Source organism: Phalacrocorax carbo, chromosome 4 (assembly GCF_963921805.1).
Source record: "Phalacrocorax carbo chromosome 4, bPhaCar2.1, whole genome shotgun sequence".
In the NCBI taxonomy this organism is placed as follows: Eukaryota; Metazoa; Chordata; class Aves; order Suliformes; family Phalacrocoracidae; genus Phalacrocorax; species Phalacrocorax carbo.
In genome coordinates, this window is record NC_087516.1 from 51,232,798 (window position 1) to 51,253,866 (window position 21,069).

Sequence of the window (21,069 nt, forward strand, 5' to 3'; positions counted from 1 at the left end):
CAGAAACTGTTGACAGCACAGTTTCTAAAATGCTTTAGGAGTGCTGGCAAATTTTAACCAGTGTAAACAGTTACTGGTAAAGCCCCAGGGGGTGTTCCTATAAGCCATCTAAACACTACCTTTAGGTGCCTAAATCAACACTGAGACAGTGAATCTACACTTACATACATGTGTATGTTTGGCAGACAATTGGCCAGTTCAGGTTCCCACCACTGACATCAACATTACTAATTGGACTAATTAATATATCTTACATTCTTCTGCCTCCCAAACAGCAAGAGAAATCCAAGCTTCCTGCCTCACATTTCCAACAGACTATAAGCATCTGTTCTGAAGATGAAAAGTGACATTTGGCTTTCAAGTTCTTTGAAGCAACTTGAATGCTCTTCAGAATGTAAGGACTAATGATTTTTGTCAGTTTAAATGTTTGAGGATCCTATTCTAGTAAGCTACATTTCTGTTGCATTTTTTTCTTGGATAAAATACAAAAAACGCTCAAAGCAAAAAAAGCAGTACACCTACAAAGCCTGGAGAACTGTATTCCTCCATCCATCCAACCCACACTCTTCAGGATTCAGTGCAACTTCAGACAACAGCGCAGGACTCTTCACCCAAAGACTACTAAAAACCATGTCGTGTTCTACTTACAAGCTCTTATTTCAGGTCATACTGGGTTTGAGGGAAGCCCTGTGGATGCTCAGAAGACAATCCCTTGTGACTGAGGAATGTAGTTTTGGTGGGTCTCGTCCAGGATTAGAGGTACAGAAAGAGAAGTATCAAAACATCAGCTTCAGGCCAACACTGTCCTGTGTGCACCCCCTCCCCCACCTCGCAATGTAACCCGTTAAGGCAAAAGGCATCCTCCTCCCCTGCCATGTCAGAGGTAAAGTGATTAACTCTCCACAAGGATTGGTCTGGAAGCTAATGCAGTCAAATGCTGAGAGACTGACTAGGACTCACGGGGTTCACTATCTTTTAAAATGGAGTAGGACTATGCAGATCCAGTTGTTTCTGCAGCAACTATATCTATTATGCTTAAGCACAACAAGTCACATATGAGCTCAGTGTTACTAGTTCAGGCTGTCTTGAATATGTACTTTTTAACTGTATGTTTAAATACTAACTGGCACTGAAAACTTAATTCAGTTCCCCATCTCTTTTCTAGACAGAAATAGACATTTATATGCGGCACTTGAGCCAATCCTGTCTAAATAATGTGACACGGAAGAAAGACATTGTCAAGAAAAAACACATGTAGAATGCTGCTGCTATCATATCTCATGCTACTGCATATGTGTTTTGGTAGGAAACACTTCAAATACAGCCCAAGTACTAAGATAGCCCTTAAATTGCAAAGATGAAAGCACACACTAGAAGGTATGGCAAAAGTAAGCGAGGCAAAACTCCTCCTCTGAAATAAGAAATTTAATTACTTTGGTGCAAAATTTCACACACATCTTAATGATATTTTAACAGCTGCAGGTCTGTTCTTCTGAAATGTCTCCCTGTTGTAAATGTGTCTCCATCCATGATCACTACCAGCGACAAGACTGAAGAATTTTCCAAGAATCTAAACTCCACAGGAGCCAAAAACTTCTCTGCTCCATTTCCACCTAAACCCCCTTCCTTCCAGTGATGGACATGCAGTGATGGACACAAAGGACAAAGACTAGAATATACAGTGTTCTACCATTCTGTCCTCATAAAATAACTGCTTGAGAACCCACAGGTCACCAGCCTTGTGATCGCTCTATCTGGTATCAGATCAAAACCTCCCATCACCTTGTAATAACTCCTTGCTTTTCTGGCAGCCTGAAGACTCTAATAGCTTATCATATTCCAGAGAATATGGCAGTGAAGACCCAAACTGCTTGGGTTGGGAAACAAGGAAGGAGTAGGGGAAAGCAGAAAAAAGGGAAAAAAAGACAGACAGGGTAGTTCTAAATTATTTTTACTTACTACGGAGTTAAAAAGTCTGCATACAGAATAGGAAATACGCTGGTCTTTTGTAAGGGAAAACAAGTTAAAAGGCAGTGTATGCCATCACTGACTGTGCCACATACAATAGACTAAATGCCTATTGATAAAAAAGTACTTGAGGAAAGCAAACACATGAGAGTCTGGATGGTCTGTGCAACAGCACTACTCACATCTGGGGTGTTTTGTTTTTTTTTAATTGTGCAATGCTTGACCAAACATTACTTTGTATATTCACAGCTAAAGAAGCAGTTTCCCCCTGACAAGAACATCCTGCTCCCTGACTTTTGTACTTAATCTTTTCACTAATATCACACTTATATTAGTACCGATGATCAAGAAGTAGAATAGAGTATTCAGTAAGAAATCTGGCCGTGCACCAAATTATCTCAGATTCTCAGATGTTCAGTCTCCACATAGTCTCAGAAAACAAAATGGTTTGTATGGCATAATTAAGTACTCAAAGACCAGAACACTCTTGAATAGAAAGCAAACACCAAGCAAATGGAACACAAGTTTTTCTGTTGAGTAGGTTTGACTGACATCATCATCCCTTCCTGCCTTGCCCCATCCTTCCTTGCTGTATCACCCTCAAAGACTGTCAGTCCATGCTGAGGTGGCTGAGAAAACAGCAAAATAAAAACTTACTGTCAAAGAAAGTAAAAAAAAAACCTCAGTTGTCACCCTTGCCCAGCTGCTACTGTACCAGCCTTACCCTCTTGTCCCTAATAAATTCTAGTGATTTTAAAAATCTTGCCAAACTACAAGACATACCAGGCTGATCAAATAAACAATGGTGCAAGACAGAACTGACAGATGACAGGCTCAAAACAGCCCTTCTTCATGCAGCCAAAGACACTTATGAAATGGGATCAAGGGACAAATTTCACAAACTCCAACACCATTCTAGCATGGTAAGAATATTATGTTATTTGCTGCTCCGTACTATTTAGATGTTATCCACCTATTGCTTGATGTCTCTGGAATGGAGCACCTGCCCAGATGACTAATGCTGACTCCCACAGTAAAGTAGAGAAGACGACACTCAGGATGCTATGCAAGAACAATACAAAGAACAAAAAAATATTTTCATGTCACATTTTAAAGCCAGAAAAATTACACATGCCATTTATTTCTACCCTCCAGAGACCTCTTCCTAATCATTATTCAGTAATGCCTGGTGGCAAAACTCTCAGTATTTTGTTTGTCAAAGACTATTACTGTAATTTCTCCCTCATATACAACTTTACCAGATGATGGTTGAGATGATTAACAAAAATTTGAATGCTGCAGCATGCATTGCTCCAACAGTAAAAGCTAAGCAGAAATGAGTCACAACTGTTCTGAACACAGAGTCCAAAAAAACCCAGTAAAAACTCTGTATGGAAATATCCCAAGGACTGACTTTGCCTAACGAAACTATGTACTCCTTGTAGCCAGAACAACTACAAAGCAAGGCACTGTCATTGCTAAATACTCTAGTTCCCCTTCACCGGTTACACACATACCTGTGTATGTAGTTTAGATTATTTTATATTACCAATATACCCATTCACTTCTGCTTGTTTTTCCTGCAATCACCAGTCAAATGCTGAAACTTCCTTACTTCTTGAGCAGCCCCAGTGACCACAATTCAGTTTACCTGCTGACCAAAGCACTATGGACTGGCTGAAGAAGAGTCTTACCCTTGATGCACTTCTAGTTTTAACATTAATGTAATTAAAGCAATTAAGCCTATATTGCACTCCTGAGCAAAGATGATCATGAGTGGCACGCACTCAAGCACGAGCATGTTTTTTTCAGTGAACAATTTTCTCATGCACACCCCACGGGCAAATGTGTGTCCCAAGTCTTCCCAATGCAAAAACATGCAAGTCTTGGGCTCTGGTCTCTTGTCCTTTGATTTTGGGACTGAAGCACGGTGTGCTGCTTGACAAGGACAGTTCAATTCATCAGCCAAAAGAGGAGCTTCTTGGTCAGGCTCACTCACTCCTAAGCTTGGATAGCTTGAACCCTACTAGCAGACCTTCTGAACTTCTGTTATTTACTTGCTCCGAAGCAAGTGAGGTAACTTCATGCAGTGCCTCATACTGAGGAAGATAGCTCCTCTGATGCAGAGATAAACATCATTTCTGAACTTCTTTTCCCCCACCTCTCAAATCAGTCTCAAACGGTGGCACATGCAGAATGACATTTTGTTAGAACACAGTGTGTTCTTCTAACAAAGACAGCCAGTGATCAACAGATAGTTGGGTGTTTTGAAAGACAGGCCACAATGTCTGGCAATGAGCCAGTCAAATTCCTTCCTCCCCTCTAGAAGGGATTTAAAAAACCCCCATACTATCCAACACATCTCCAATATCAATCTGAACTTACATGACAGTCTTACAATACGGGATATAATAGATGAGATACTGTAACACAGAAGCTCCTCATTAATATACTACATACAGTAGCTTGAAACAGTCATGATTTTAACAGCTACATTGAAGTGATTTTTGCAAGCAGTGGACACTTCATGTCAAAACAAAAATTACAAATTATTTCAAGTTTTCTTCCTTCTAAAGAACCTTTAGTAATGCTATGACAGGTGTGTTTTTCTCCCTGAATGCCAGATATATTCAGCTAAATGTAAAGAAAAGACCAAAAGTCAACCTGAGATCTTACTTCTCTTGGACCATCACTATGTTTTAATAAAGATGTTTCTAGCCAAACTACCTCTTCAGTTTCTCTGGCACAGCCATGCTGGATAAAAAACTCATGTACCTGTTTACACCTGGGCAAGCAAGGTAGCCTTTGATAGATTTACATAACTGAAACTGAGTAGTAGGGTAATAGAAAGCCTAGTTTGACTTGTACACTGATGACTTGTAAGAAAAGCAGGAAAGCATCAATCCAGTTCTGATCTCTTACCAGTCTACCTGGGAGGTCAGGGGCAGGAAGGGGTTACAACTGTGGTACACAGAGAACAAACACTCCTGAAACAGTAAAAATGGATAAGAGGAGAGACAACATTTCGAAGGAATTTCTTTACACTTTGTTGAAATTGTTGGCATTTCCTCTGAGTGTGAGCATCATGCCCAATAAGGGACAGTCGCTCCCCTTGCCAGCCTAGTGAAGGGCAGATTAGTGTCTACCAATACAAGCTGGTCATCTTTACTTCCTCAGGACAGCTACAGGGATCATGACAATAGAGCAGGGGAGGCACAATATGATGTTGCACTAGACTGATGAAATGGCTCGTCAAACACTATGCACCCCATGCAAACCAAAAGGAGAGTTCTCCTCCACAGGACACAGAGTGTTTGCAAGGGACTTACCTAAGGCCCAGTATGAACAGATTTTAACTCACTGGAAATTTTAGAAGGTATTCAGTCGTTTTTTAAACTTGGATAATTAATAAACACTTTCAAAGTACATGGCTGTAGATTTTCCTTGAACTCCTTAATCTTTGAAAATTACTTTTCTCCTTCCTTCATGCATACAAACCCATTCAAATACCAGATCCTCAGAATCTGACTCAGTTGAACCTAAAATAACACTTACTTTCTCCTTGGGGTTAGAGGTACTAATTATGTGAGCATGTGACATGTCAGCAACATAGAATCCAGCAACACTTGGGCCGATGTGATGGTTTGCACACAGTTAAAAATATGCTTCAGGCATTGAAGGGTGGAACAGGGAAACGGTAGAAGAGGACATGACACGATGGACACTGTACAAATCCTTTCAGATAAATTGAAATCTTAGCTGGATCTATGCCCCTGAAAAACAATCACTCAAAAGCCCTGCTTTTCTAAACAAAGTCAGAACATGCAAAAACTCCAGTTCTATGTGTGAGGACATGATATTCAAAAGCAGTCAGCACTGATCAAGTTCTGCTTCAAATAAGTCTCCTGGCAATTATCAACAGGATCAGCATTAGGACTAATGCAGAGTGGTTCTAAAAAAACCTGAAATGTAATCTCTCCCTCCCATAGGCTTAATGTTCATGACCAATGTTCACCAAAAAGGCAAAACATCAGGCTGAAATATTTGAGTTTCAGGGCAGCTAGGCTTCAGAGCCACTATTTTGCTGGAAAAAAATGAGCATCTGAGTGTAAGAGAAAGGTAGAATCCACTGCACATCCCATATCACAGGCTGAGTCCTTTTTCTTCCCTGTTCCCAGCAGCCCAGGAGCAGAAGCAGAGATTTCTGGAGGGGGAGTTCTGTGCCAGCATCCCATACCCCAAGGAAACAGGATTTAGAGGTTGCCTCATGGTGCTTGAATGTTAGGGGAATAAAAGAACTGCCTTCTCTCATGCACATACACTCTTCTCTTCACCACCTGCCCCCCCTCCAATTCCCTGACCATCAGCTCTCCTCTACCCAGTCTTTCTATCCTCCTTGAACCCAACTTACCCCCACCATCTGCTTTGTCTCCACAAAATAGACTTCTGCTATGTAGAGGATGCAGAGAAAAACCTCAGAGCATTTCAGAGGAGATATCAATACTAGATGAGAGAGAAATCTGTTGTTGCATGTCCGAGAACAGCAGCGCATGCTTCTAGATTTAAGCTGCTTGCCTTCTGCCTCTTCCTCTCCCAAAGGAGAGTTTGGTAATAACTATTCCCTACCACAGGCTAAAATGGTTAAGGGTTGGCAGAGGTACTAAGAAGCATATGACTGCGAATGCCAAACTCTGCCTATAGATTTACTCTAAACACTGTTGAGCAGACTTGCTCACATTCACCTAAATGATTCAGGTACTTTCAAAACAAAGGAAAAGATTTCTTTCTCTTAAAAATTATTTTTAAAAAGTGTTTTAAAAAATTATTTTTAAAAAGTTTTTTAAAACCTAAAGACTTAAAATATTAAAATTTCACAGACAACTCTGGCCAGGTCCTAATCCTCCATGCATCTTCCTCCTGCAAGCCTTTGACAGAGCATCCACAGCTATGATCAGTCTTTGGCTAAATTCACGTAAGATTTCTAAAACAAGAACAGACCCTGACACGGGATGAACATTACAGCCTGCAAACTTTACACACAACACTTGACATAAGGGTAATTTTCTTTCTGAGTTCTCCCTGTAAAGGGTAAAGAGCACCGTGGAACTGATCAAGTTGTTTAATATACTGGTAGCACAGAATTCAGAGGTGCAGGGAGAAGGGTGAGAGAGTTAAAGAGAAAAGTTTACCTGCCAACTAACCTCATAATCCACCTGAATTAGCACAGTTACATACTTGGCTTTGTAACAATTACCACAAAGAATACACTACCAGGCTAACAAGATTTACCAGCAGAAACAAGGTGTGTCAGCAGCCTTCAACATTTTCTCAATGGACACTGCCAGGTTGGGTTTAGCACCATCTGTCCTGGTCAAAACAGTTAACCTTTTTCTCAGGCCAATTTTAAATCCAAGATGCACAGATGAAACTTGAAGTAACTGAATGTCCTTAACAGTCTGTAAAACACATTAACTTGGAGATGACACCTTGGCCAGCTACACTCGTCCATTTTATTTCAAGTACAACCGGTACTTCTCCATGCTCTCTTCTCACAGCCTGAATAACAAGGTGAATTGCCAAGAATGATTCTCCCTCAGGAGGCCAACAAAGGCTTCTGTTTAGTTGCTTCCCTTCCTGTTATGTACCACAGAAAATCTAGAGGCACAAAACTGAGCTAAGGAACAAAGAAGCCAGGAAAAGATGAACGAACAAATCCGCTACCCTAATACCTTAACTGTCATCATGCATTCATACCACTCCAAATAGATTTCAAAGCAAGGCCTAAGCTTTGCTTTTCAAACCAGTTTCACTATTTCTCCCAGCCTCCCCTATTTCTCACTTTGGACAACAGCAGGCATTTACAGCAGCCCAACCAGCCGCGTTATAAAGCGTACATCTGAAATGAAGCTCTGGGGAAAATCTGCAGAGAGAACTAAGACTTAAAAACCCCCATCTCATGGATGGTGTGTAGGAGGTGGAAAGAAGCACTGCTAAATCTGTTACCTTTCCTGTGAAAGATGAGCACACCACCCCTTCCAAAAATAGACTGGGAAGGAAACATTATGTTGATGACCGTGAGAAGCAGGTTCACTACCCTGGTTTAGACAGCAGGTCGGCTGTATGTGACCACATGCCCTCCTTCAGAGCTAGTAGAATAGCTATTACTTTTTTTTAAAAAAAAAAAGTAAACACATGAAATTTATTGGAAGTAATTATGTTTGAAAAAAAATCATCAAGAAGCTGTTTTATAAATTGCAAGCTAACAAAAGGAAACAACTGCCATAAATAAAGGTCCTAGTAGAAGTTTCCATCTTCCACCTTTTGGTCTGACAACCCTGTGCTACACTGTCACAACAGCCATCACTAATCCCTCCTTTCCTCGCCCTTTGAATTCCTGCTATGCAAATATACGCTTATAATGGGGCAGTACATAGCCTGTCTCTATGCTGTGGACAAGGAAAAGCATTTAGCTGCTAAATGCATTGGTCCAGCACCATTAAACACAGCAAATGAACAACAGATAATTTTCTAAGACCACAGAAGGAATGAGGAGGAAGGGGGAGATCTTTCTTTCATCTGAGGATCCGTGCAAAACACATTCATATTTACATCACCTTTCCAGTGACTTTTCTTTTGACCTGTTATAATAATTTTCTCCAGAGAGGGAAATTAATTCAGCCTCCATCTCTGATCTCTGATCTTTCTCTACAAAATAGTTTACATACAGTGTGTCTATCCGAACTCATCAGTTATGTCTTGAGGGATTTGTGAGATGAAATATTGCATGCACAAAATTAAAAGTGACCCTAGCATTAAAATTGATGCTACTAGGAATCTGAAAAGAAGCATTTGTTGAGATCAGCTATACAAAGCACTAGCTAAATCAGACAGGGGTTAAAACAAGCATCTTGGAGTGCAATTCTTACATGGCTAAGATACGCTGGGTGTTAAGTAATGAAGTGTCTGATGCTACAGTGTAATGTTATTTTTAATCACCATAAGTATATTCATCAGGCAAAGCATAAGTGTTTCATGTGCGCATTATGATCTATAAACTGCATTAGTTTCCAGATTCATAAATTCTACGAAACTGGCTAGTGACTGCATACTGGCTTAAAATTAAACCACACATTTCAACACCTTTAAAGTATTAACTGATTATAAATTATTAGCTTAATTAATTATAAATACTTCACACTAGAAGCAATCAGAAGCTCATAGTCAATTCTCAATACTAGAACTGCTAACAGATTTTACAGCTTCCAGCCTCCTTCCTAAAGGCTCACACAAAATTAAGAGAAGCTCCACGTCTTAAAAGTGTTCTCTGCCCTAGCTCAGTTGCCCTTGTAATTTCCTTCCCCAAGCATATTTTGCATTTCTAGCTGTAAAAATAATTTTCTTTAGATGCAATAGCTTGTTTCAACCACTAGCATTTTCCCTTCTTCAGCTTGAATGGTCATTCCCTGTTAGAAATACTGTCTTTATGGGTAAGAACACATTTCTCATGAGTGACACTCACCCTGACACCCTAACTGAATTTTTCACACCACTCCAGGGTGAAGTGTGTCTGTTTAGACCAGAGTGCACCCTTTGAGCCCTAAAACCATCACAGGGAATTAGTAAGAAAAAAAATTCCACATATCTTCTTTACATAAAAGAGCACACGAGGAAAGAACTACATTTCACAATGAAAAGGTATAGCAAAGGTCGGCCAAAAAAAGCCTAGAGCCTTTGCTTTATCCCACAGCCCCAGAGGAGAGATATGCATGGCTGATGTAATACTGGCAGCTGCTCTAGGTGATGCCCCTTCCACACAGGATGGAGTGGTGTGGGAGGTTGGACAGAGGAATTAAGTAGCTTTAAAGACACAAATCTTGTTTTATGTGCTTCTGAAGGAAGTGCAGTTACAGACTGCTCCTCTTTCTATTTGTAGCTAACCTACTAAACAGGGAAAAAGAAGTTCTTTATTGGCTGTGTCTCCTCATTTTGACTTTTCTGACCCAAGCCTGGCAAAACTCCTGGGCATGGGCTAACAAAGCCAGAGCAAACAGCTGTGAAAGCTAATACCAAAATCTTGGAGGGCAATCAATATGTCCAATACATTTCAGAATCAGGTTCTCTGCCTGCTTCACTCTTCCAAAAAGCATCTCTTTCTAGAGGACCACTTTAGCAGCTTACACCTCCAGTTTCCTCACAGGGAATATTTTGCATTAGACAAGCCACTGGCAAAAAAAGGTTTGCAATCGAAATTTCAGATATACTTCTGAGACATCCAATGTAGCTCTCTCCAGTAACAAATTATAGTCTCCAGATATATCACGGAAGCTTTTGAAACACTTTGAGACAAGTACTAGAAAACTGAAAAATTATTACCAATAATCCTTACACAGGCCACTTAACTTTCTCTAAGGGACAGATTTAACACAGCTGAAGGAAGGTGAGAGCCTGACAGTTTAATGACAGTTTACTGTAGGAAAGTTAGGTCATCTCTTCTCTTTCATTATGTGCTAGCAGCTTTGAGGAAGTCCCAGACATCCACTGGCTGTGTACAAGCTTTTATCTACTGACACATAGATTCTTTAGGAAGTTCTATCAGTGGTCAAAATAGCCACCAAAATGATGTATATCATATGCCACTGGTATTTGCTGATTATCATTAGTCCTCATATAAACTTCCTTTCTACTGACAGTAATAACAGCACTGCTAGTAATTAGGCAATCCTAATAAAAGCATTCTGCCTTCTTTCTTCCCCCTCCTCTTAACCTACAGGTGGAGTTTATTTGTTTTTGGGTTTTTTGGGGGATGACTTTGGATTGATATTCTGAAAATACAGATTAATCTATTTCTCCACAGAGACGTATTTCATCCACACTTCAGTCCTGAATCATATTGAAGTTTATACAACCCTCCTAACTACATCAATCCAGGACCTCACTTTGCCACTCATACCTATTAAGCATCCCACTGCAGTGCTTTGCTGAATAGAGACTGGCAGACATAAACACACATTGCAGTGCTCTGCCAAAATGTCACTTCAGCACCATAAACTTTCATTGCTAGCTAAAAAAAACCCTGCCAGCTGCAATGTTTGGCTTTTACAGTACCAGCAAATGGCACCAACTATCATCACAATTCCTCTGGAGATAATGACTTCCAGATAGGCACTGAATGAATCACAGATAAGCTCCTTACCTTCCAAGACTTACACACTTCATCTGGGCCAGCAGAGGAAAGGAACACTGGAACACAGCAGAAGATGCTAAGGAAACCGTTCTTATAACCCAGTAACTGTTTGCGAGCTTATAAAACCTGTACCTTAAGTTGCACAAAAATGCCACTATTAAGTTTACCCAACTATCATGGGTTACATAAAACTACTTCCCATCTGAAACAGCCAAATCTTTCACGCAACAGCGGGCAAGAACAGGAATAGTTGTCATGAATATGAATCATCCCTAAACGAACTTGAACATATTCCTCTCAGCAAGCAGCACCTTCCTGAATATTTAACATGGACTGGCAACTATTTAGAGCAGGGGAAAAAAAAATATATATTTCTGCAAGTACTGCATAAAATCCCACAGATTAATGCATAGGAAAGACAGGGACACTGTGAAACAGAACTGGTCCCACATTAGCCTGGGAGGCTTGCATAATGCAGTGGCCATACATACAAGGGGAGACAAACACAGCAGCCTGGAACATGCTACAGGGGTTTATTAGGCTAGCTAGAAAGGAAATTGGAGATGGAGGATATAGGAGGTGGAACGGAGACCAGAGTAAAGAACACAAGGGGGAGGAAAAAGAGCATGGACTGCAGACAAGCAAACCCTTAAAATAAATGCAAAAGTCAGTCTCTTGGTAAAAGAATGAGAAGTGTCTTTTGCTTCTCCCTCACAAGTTAAAGAAATGAAAAATTGTGTTCTGCTATCTGTAGATATTACAAATATTATCTCATTATCATGACATATGAACAATTCCTAGTGGAGAATGTGTTCACCCTTCTATCAGCTAGCAAACAATTCTTGTTCTTGGAGACCAAGGGAGATAGGCACATTTAGTTTAAGGATGGGGGTAGTTTATTTCTCCAGGGTCAAAGCTAAAATCTGTGGCTGAGCAATTGCTAGAAAACAAAAAGCCACCCAAAAGCTCCTCAACTTAATTCCTCCACAGGAAATTAGGAATACATTATGGCTAGAAGTAGTGAAGGCAGCAGGTAGACCCGGAACATCAGTCTGCATTGAAATGTTATCTCACAGCATGAAAGCCATTAGAAAACCATGAAAACTTAAAAGACCTTTACATTAACTCATATTTGTTCCTGAATTAATGAAGAACAATAACCTCCGGGATATTTCTATAATACCACACAAATTTTCTTCCCTTGTGACTCAACTCAAGTTCTGCCTGAGTCACAGGTGTCAATGCATGGAAATGTTTTGACACAGAGGACATGGCCTTCCTTTAAATACTGCTATTTTGCCCTCCGAGAAAAAATGCTGATAACATGCCTCACAGCAGGAAAGGCATCTTCTCTGCTAACCAGGGAGGCCAAGCACAGGTCGCAATTCAAAATCCTCCCAGCATTTCAACACTCTCTTCAACACAGAAACTCTAGCACTCCTACCTGGAGTCATCCATCTTTCACCATCTGTTTTTTCCAGAGTATTGTTATTTTCTGTGCATATTCATCTCTATCTTGCCCAGACTAATTTTAAATATTTCAAATAGTAGTGTTTGGAGTGAAATAAAATTAAACTAATCATGTCCAGAAGTGCTACCAGAACACGCGCATACCTGCCGAGAAGGAAGTGACAGCTAAGATCTTATAAAGCAAAAGAAAGGGAAAAGAAAAACATGGGATTTCCTTGCTGGCTTTGTGACTTCTGTAGCATTCCCATTTATTAACCTGTTTTCTGTGAGCATCGTTAGCGTATTTCACCAAATAAAATTGCTTTTAAACATCAGAGCCTGCTTCAGGCACTCCATACTGTTCTTTATTTACAGTGCCATTATGCAGTTATCAACATATACCAAGCAACATGCATGGGGCTTGCCCATATGGAAACACCAAAGAAAAACAGAACTGTATTAATGAAAATGCATTAAGCGGCCTGAACTGTTATTGTTTAATTTATGTTGAAAACAAATTACAAATCATTGAATCAAAACCATTTACATACCAATACAAAGCATTCATACAGGTCATAATGCAATTTTACAAGTATACTGACATTCATACCTCTGTACAACCTAGATGACTCCTGAGCTTTTCCCACCCCAAAAAATATGTTCACTGTCACAAGGGAGAGATTTTACTGCGTGCATAAAGCAGATTCAAAACCTTAATATCGCCTCCCTATGGGCACCCTGTGATTTATAATAAATTGGAGTTTCCTGTTTCAAGAATACGGATTAGCTTTACAGAACTAACTTGTTACAGATGTTTTAATAAAACACCCCATTGTTTATTCTGAGATGAGTAAGAAAGGCCCTACGAAAATAAATCAGTCCAGCTATGCTACAATCAAAGATATGTCAGTTCATTGATAGTCCCACTTCCTTCAAGATTTCAAATAAACAGCTAAAAATGCTTTCTCTTAAGAGGGGTCTTCTGTGATTCAGCTCTTGAGCAATGTGGATCCCCTAACGGGCAATCTCTCTCCTCATTCTTCTACTCTCAATCCATTGACATACACTAAAAATGGAAACATTGCTAATTGCTGCTAAATATCCTTTCTGTTTTGCAGCAGTCACTCATACATTATGCATAGATCAAGAAATAAAATGGTAAGGGAGAAAGTAAAACCTCTCAAACTATGTGCTCTTCATGTGTTATGATTTAAATGGAAATTTGAAAGCAAGTATTGTCTCACTGATGTTCAGTTGTGACTACCTGAGCAAGACTTCTCCTATACATCCTTTAAAACACTTCAGCTTCCTTGAGAAAGACTTACTGTCTGCTAGTTATTCTACCTGAAACCACAGTACGCAAGCTTTCCAAACCACTGCTTTAATTGCTCCTACAGACCAAGCAAGAGTGTCGCATCAGAACCACGGTTGGTCTCACCCTGAGCAACTAGAAATCCCACCCCTCTGCATTGCACTGCAAGGCAGAACTGGCACTGCTTGGCTCAAGCGTAGAAGGTTATACCTCTGTCTGCTTGGCAGGCTGGCCAGGGATCTAGATTACAAATATTTAATCATAAACTTATCTGTTCTCTACTGTCACCTTGTATTAGAGCCATAAATGGCAAGAAGTAGTTGAGGAGGGCAATTGGATGTTGCTGCACTCCTGCAGCCTGCTTGCTCTACAGTGTCTACAGAAAAGCACCAACTCCATAAGTTAATTGGGTAAAAGCTGTTTCTGCATTTGCCATGCCAAAACCATATTAAAGTTTCTTTGCTTAATTCAAGGCTGGACTTCTTCCTCATAACAAGCTCTAGGGGATATGAATAGACCTGCTTATTCCAACAAAAGAACAACAGTTTAAGTCTCATGTAACTCACACTTGCTGTCCTGCTTTTCATTGGGGTCTATTAGCCTTTTGTGACATCAGGTAGCTAATAGAATAAAATGTAACAGAAAGGTGGAAAAACTCCCTAGTTCCCTTTCTAACGAAGGAAACTGGATGCCTGCTCAGTAGCTTTTCCTTTGTGTTTTGGAGCTAAGCTTTTGAAGATTAATGGACTCACTTACAGACTGGAAAGAAGATGGGGAACAGCGATCCTTCAATGAGCTACGCATCCTGTACAGTATACTGAGCATAAAGATGGTCAGAAAACTAGCAAGTATTCATATTATATCAAAATGCATGGTTCCACCCAAACCCAAATTTTGCCATGATTAGACCTATTTTTGGAACTTTGTAAACAAAGTAGTACATTAAAAAATAAGTTTTAAAAGCTTCAAGAATTTTCTATTCCATTTTCAGTATTATGGCACAGTAGGAAATAAAATATGCAAAATATATCTCAAAAATATAAAACCAGACAAAATGAGAAAACACCTGTTCGAGCTTTTTCAAGTACTAAGCAAGGCATTTATATTGTACTCAGGTAGCAAGGGGACTACTAAAACAATGATGGGGATTAATATTGGGCATTTAAACTTTGGGGACTGCCACCCAAGAAAACTTCAGTTAAAGTTTCAAATGTCTATTCTAAGTTTCTGGTTACTTCCACATAAGATTTCTATAGAGGGATTTCTGAACCGATCTCTGCATTTTTAAAATTTAAAATATTAAGTCCAAAAACAAAAGTAATGCCAAAATTGACAGTCTTCCCACTTACAGTCATTTTTTCTTTGAAAGCTTGGTAATTAAACCAATGAGCTATAAATAATATACTTATAGAGCAGGTAATATATATCAACATTATTTGCTACTGTAATTTTATATTTGTGTTTACAGTGCTATTTACTGTAAACGTGTTAAATTAAGAGACACTCTAGAAAGAAAAAGGGTTTAGCACATCTAGATACTAAACATGATTCACATAGATCATACAGACTCCAAACATGGTAAGGACAAGGCCTACCACTGTATTTATTTTAGTAAGATCTACATCCGTCCGTTCAGCACCGCAATAAAGAATACCTGCTTAATAGACGTTCAGACTACTGAGTCTTGATTTTGGCATTTTGCAGCATCACTAACTATACCTTTGCAGGGTACTCAAAGTACCTTGAGGTTTCAGCTTGATTGGGAATTTTGGTGCTAGAACAGTATAAATAAAATTATTCACCACAGAAATCATAGAATTTACCAACTGTTTTAGTCTTGAGATGCTAGAGAACCAAATGACATTAATTTATTGAGGTTAAGAACTTCAATTAGTTAATTACCTATCTGAAAATAATACACTTTGTGACCCATATTTTGTTCTCAGGCAATATTATACACTAGATATTCACTAGCTAGTACACCTCCATACTATCTAGATCTATACATTCATGCTGGTCTGAAAATAGAATATTCAAAGGATTTCACAGCTTTCTTAACTTAGGAAAAAACATGTTCATTTCTACAGTAAAAGCAATTACCATTAATCGTCCCTTTTCAACTTGATTAATTTAGAAGCACACTCACACTGTACACAAAACATGCACAGGCACAGAATAAATTTAAAACAAATGTTTTATCTGTATAACGCACTATTTCAGCTTATCATCTTCTCTTAGCAGAGAGAAGAAAGCGTGAAAAAGAGCAGCAACTTCTCTTCTGCTTCCAGGAAGAGTCACAATGATAACAGATAACAGTATTATTATGGGCAGGTTTTAAAATTAGGCTCAAATTTACAACTAGTTTATTAAGACTTAATCTATTTTTAATAGGCTGTATGCTAAATGCTAGTGTGCATTAGAAATAATTTGTGAGTAGATGCATGCTGGCAATGCATGAAAGAATTTTTGGAATCTAAATAATCTTAAGAATTGTTTTGTCATTTATTAAAATGCTACTTGCAGTATGTTAGCCCTTTTATAATTAATTCAAGCCTAATAGCCACCACTACCCTTGCTGTGTTAAGTAGTGAGCTCCTGCCAAAGCAGAAATTCCCCCCGGCAGTCCTCAAACAGGCACTATCAAGTCAGCCCTGTCACTCACTAGTCTCAGCTGTCACTCTGCACTGCCTGCTTACATCAGCTGTGGGGTGGGTAGGTGGCAGTGTGGTGTGACAGCAGCCCTCCAGCCTGGCCTCAGCTGGATGGTTAACCCTGTGCTACATGGCCCAAAGCACACCTGTATTAAAGACCACACCAGGCAACCTCAGACAAACTTCTCAAGAAAGCACTTTACCAAGAATCTGCTCATTATTTCCTTTGCATAAATATTGTTGTATCCACAGGTAAAGAAACACTATGAATGTTTTCAATTAGTTGAAAGTCAAAATCATATTTCTATCATTGCACAAGAAAAATGTCAGACACCACGCAAGACTGCAGGCTTCCATGCAGGCGAGGTGATCAGTAGTAACAGATCCCAGCAACGACCATTAGTTTTAATGGGCTTCCAGACACGTTTGGAAGCAGCTGATCCCAGCAAGGAGCAGGGATTTCATAGAATGTCCTGAGTTGGAAGGGACCCACATGGATCACCAAGTCCAACTCCTGTCCCTGCACAGGACAGCCCCAAATTCACACCATGTGTCTGGGGGCATTGTCCAAGTGCTTCTTGAATATTGTCAGGCTTGGCGCCATGACTGCCTCCCTGGGGAGCCCGTTCCAGTGCTCCACCACCCTCTGGGGGAAGAACCTTTTCCCAATATCCAACCTAAACCTCCCCTGGCACATCTTCCTGCCATTCCCTCAGGTCCTGTCATTGGTCACCAGAGAGAAGAGATCAGCGCCTGCCCCTTCTGTCCCCTTGTGAGGAAGCTGTAGACCACAATGTGTTGGACTCAATGATCCTTATGGGTCCCTTCCAACTTGAGATATTCTATGATTCTACATTTATTTCACATTCCCTGATCCTGTAATTGATGGCAAATAAGCAAACTCCTCCAGTCGCATGCAGGTTTTCTTATAGCAGTTCACAGAATGATTCAGGCAAGAAGGGGCCTCAGGAGGCCACTGTTGCTACGTTCAATTCGAAGATTTGGACTCAATTATGTGGGTTCACATGAACTGGAAGAAATAATTTGTTACAAGTTTAGAAGCCAACTAAAACAACAGATTATTGGCTAATGCCTTTCAGCCTTCTGTGGAAAAACAGCCTGTAGTCATGCTTTTATCCACTTTCAATGGATATGCTTCATTTGCAATTCCTTAACAATTCCCATGACTTTCTTACACTGCATAAGCAAGGTAAGTAAGGTATTAATCTTGCACCTACGACACACAGCCATTTGCTTCAGCATAATTCCAAGTAGATGTCTATAGGAAGAATAACCTGCCAAAGGCACTGGCTAGCCATACTGAAGATCAAGGAATGAATTTGCTAGCAGTGGTCTCGTATTCCCAGAGTAGACTAGAGATCACAGCCTTAAGAGACACAACCTTACAGAGATAAAATACACAAAGAAACACTGATATTTTGATTGTATGACTGATTGGCACCTTCTCTTATTTTAGAAAGACTTACCCTGCTTCCTACAAGGGACCTGTGTCCCACTGGTAGTCCAAATGCCCACACCTGGTCCCCACTCAACTGTCAGGTTACCCAGAAAATGCAAACAAAAATCTATCTCATGTACCTCTGAACGGCACAGGAATGCAAAAACACTAGGTTTTAGAATACCTTTACACAATTCAATTTTGATGGTAACATTTTTTAAATGGCTACTCATTCCTTGCAAAACCAGTAAGAATCTCAGTCTACAGATACCAGTATCGAGAACCAAATTAATGGTTTTGCTATCTAAAGAACAAAGAACCAGTTCAGAATAATGATGCTAATATGCGTGTACATTATAGATGTTCTTTAATTTCAAAGATGTGATTTTATTCTGTTACAGCCATCATGACTCATATTTAAGCTTTACAATATACAGAACAGCATTCAGTGAATGTCAGCAGATATTTGCTTCATACTTTATAATTAGAAGGATCTATATGTATATATTAAGATAAAAAATATTAGGTATGGTCAATACTAAAGTAGGTAATTGTATATTACAGTAATGATAATCCTTATGACACCGAGTTTGAAGAGCTACAAACAGAAAAGAATATTCTCAGCTTAAAACTACAGAAGAGGTTTAGCAGAAACTAGGGTCGCAGGCTACTGTGGCCATGCCATACTCATGTGTCCCCTGACAGTTTATTAGATACTCAGTTTTGTAAATCTTCAACATAGCTTTTACAATGGACCATGGCCACATCAAAAGCAACATTTTATTTATAGCTGAACAAAAAAGGACTAAGAAGCCCTCTGGGAAAACTGATTTGAAAGAGAGCAAAACCACTTGTGAGATGTTTTCAAGACCAATCCACCACAGTGGAGTGAATGCCTACCACAGCGTAATACCCTTTTTTCCCCCCAAACTAAAGCACCAGTAGGACTTGCCAGACAGACAGGAGTACACTTCAACAACAGATAAGGATAAAAAAAAAGACTTTCTAAGGATTCAATTTTAACAGCTCCCCTGGATGCTAACTGGGAAATAGACACACCATAGAACTTCTGCATGCTAAATCCATATGACACCCATATTTCTGTGCAAATACTAACATTCTTCTTAATCCTATTTTTTTTCTAACACTTTAATATTCATACAGAAAACAGTTTAAAATGAGGTATTTCTCTCTTCTGGGTTATTTTTGTGTCCAAACAACACTATACACATTTTGGAAAGCATCATTCCCACTAGCTATCTGGGATCACTTTTTACCTACCGTAAGCAGAAGAATATGACTGCAACATACCAGCAACAAAAATGTAGTAACTCTTGGTATTGTGCAAACAATGTTCACTTTGGTGCTGGAATAAAAACATCTACAGGTTGTTTTATAGGATGAGTGAGATAAAACTTATGCTGAAGAGTTCAGAATAATTTGGAGCCATTTTTGAGTTCATGTCACTATATTCATGGAAGATAGCAACTCTCCCGTTAGATCTTGACTTTAAATGAAATGTATCTAACCAGTCAGTGGATTGGTACACAATGCCTTCTGCTCTTCATCTGCAGAGGATACAAATCGTGCTGTTAAATCTGAGATTTGCTGTTTAACCTTTCAGCTCTAGTGGGTTACTTTTCAATCTGGAATTATCTGGAAAAATAGTAATCTTCCCCTTCAACTATACAGTGATCCTACAGCTGCTGGCCCCCACTAGAGGCTGCCAAATTCAGAATCACCACTAGATCACACTTTAAACAGTGATCCAAATTTGTTAAGACTTTTTAGAATAGTAAAATTAGACGCCCAGTCCTACTCAAGTTCCCAAATCCTGCAGGTCACTCAAAATACAAGCTATAAACAGCAGATATTTTCTTTGCTGTTCACTTGTTTAGTGTAACAAATCATCCTGCACTCATACCGCTGACACACACAAAAGAGAACACCCTATTTGCCCTTCAGTTCAGAGAGGCTGCTCCATCATTCACTTCTTCATCTGGAAAAGACTGTAAACAAACCAACCTGTTTGGCCAACTGATCCTTCTTCACCAAGCCAGTGGCTGCAGCAATGTTCCCTGCTCCTTCCACTGTCTTCTGGGCCACTGCTGTCACTCCTGTCACCACAGCTCCCCCAACATTAGACACTTGCTCTTTGGTCTTCTCAGCCACTAAGAAGCAGAATATGGAAAAACACATTAAGGCTCTGGGAGCTGTAAGTTTTTCAGAGAACTGTATCTGTCACTGACAGCCCAACATCATGAAGAGCCATAGGCCATTACGCTTCGTGTACCCCAGGTGGATCTTAAGAAATGAGACTATCCATTCTGGTAACACTGGAGCAGCAGAGGTAAAAACAAGCCTTATTTGCGGCTTAATTTCTTTCACATGAACAACATTTGAAATTTTCATTCATGTCTAGTTCTTTAGGGAAGAAAAGTCATTACTTAAGGGCCCCTATGACGCCCAACTCACTCTGTAATGTATAATAATTGCATTCAATATATCCCGGTTTGGAAATGCATTGCAGTTAGTCCACCAAACACTTACTGTATGTAACAGGGCAAGGAAGACAATATTGTTTACATTAGTCTCAAAAGCCATTGATTATTCTTTTAGTTTTTAAAATATAGTTCATTAATAAGCAGAGCTACTGTTGCTCCGAGAATTTCTAATACAAGCTTTTATCTTGTTCTCTGAGATTTTTGCCCCACTGCTGATGTGTCCATCCATAACACACTAATCTACAAAAACACTGAATGCCAAAGCAAACTGGATTAATAGCTAACTTCCAAGCCCCAGGGAAACAACAACTCATTTAGCCTACATATATATCAGCATTTGCCATTCTACCTTTCAGGATATTACTGGGTTCTTTCTGCTCATTCATCCCCAAGGGCTCTTTCTGACAGTAGCTTGCACTATAGCGAAACCACTCTAAGAAAAGAGATGGGATGACTCCATGCCTTAAAGTTACCTAGCCAGATTTTCAGAAAAAAATCCACATTTATTCATCTAAACAAGGGACTGCTCTTCAAAAACATCC

At 39.6% G+C, this 21,069-nt stretch overlaps 1 protein-coding gene across 1 annotated transcript in view; it reads right to left on the reverse strand.

Moving 5' to 3' along the window:
* SNCA (synuclein alpha) overlaps positions 1 to 21,069 on the reverse strand; it is a 72,008-nt gene that overhangs the window by 33,598 nt on the left and 17,341 nt on the right. The window contains exon 4 of the mRNA XM_064449952.1: positions 20,049 to 20,194. Within this exon, the coding sequence (XP_064306022.1) occupies positions 20,049 to 20,194 (146 nt within the window). The remainder of the gene's footprint in view (positions 1 to 20,048; positions 20,195 to 21,069) is intronic.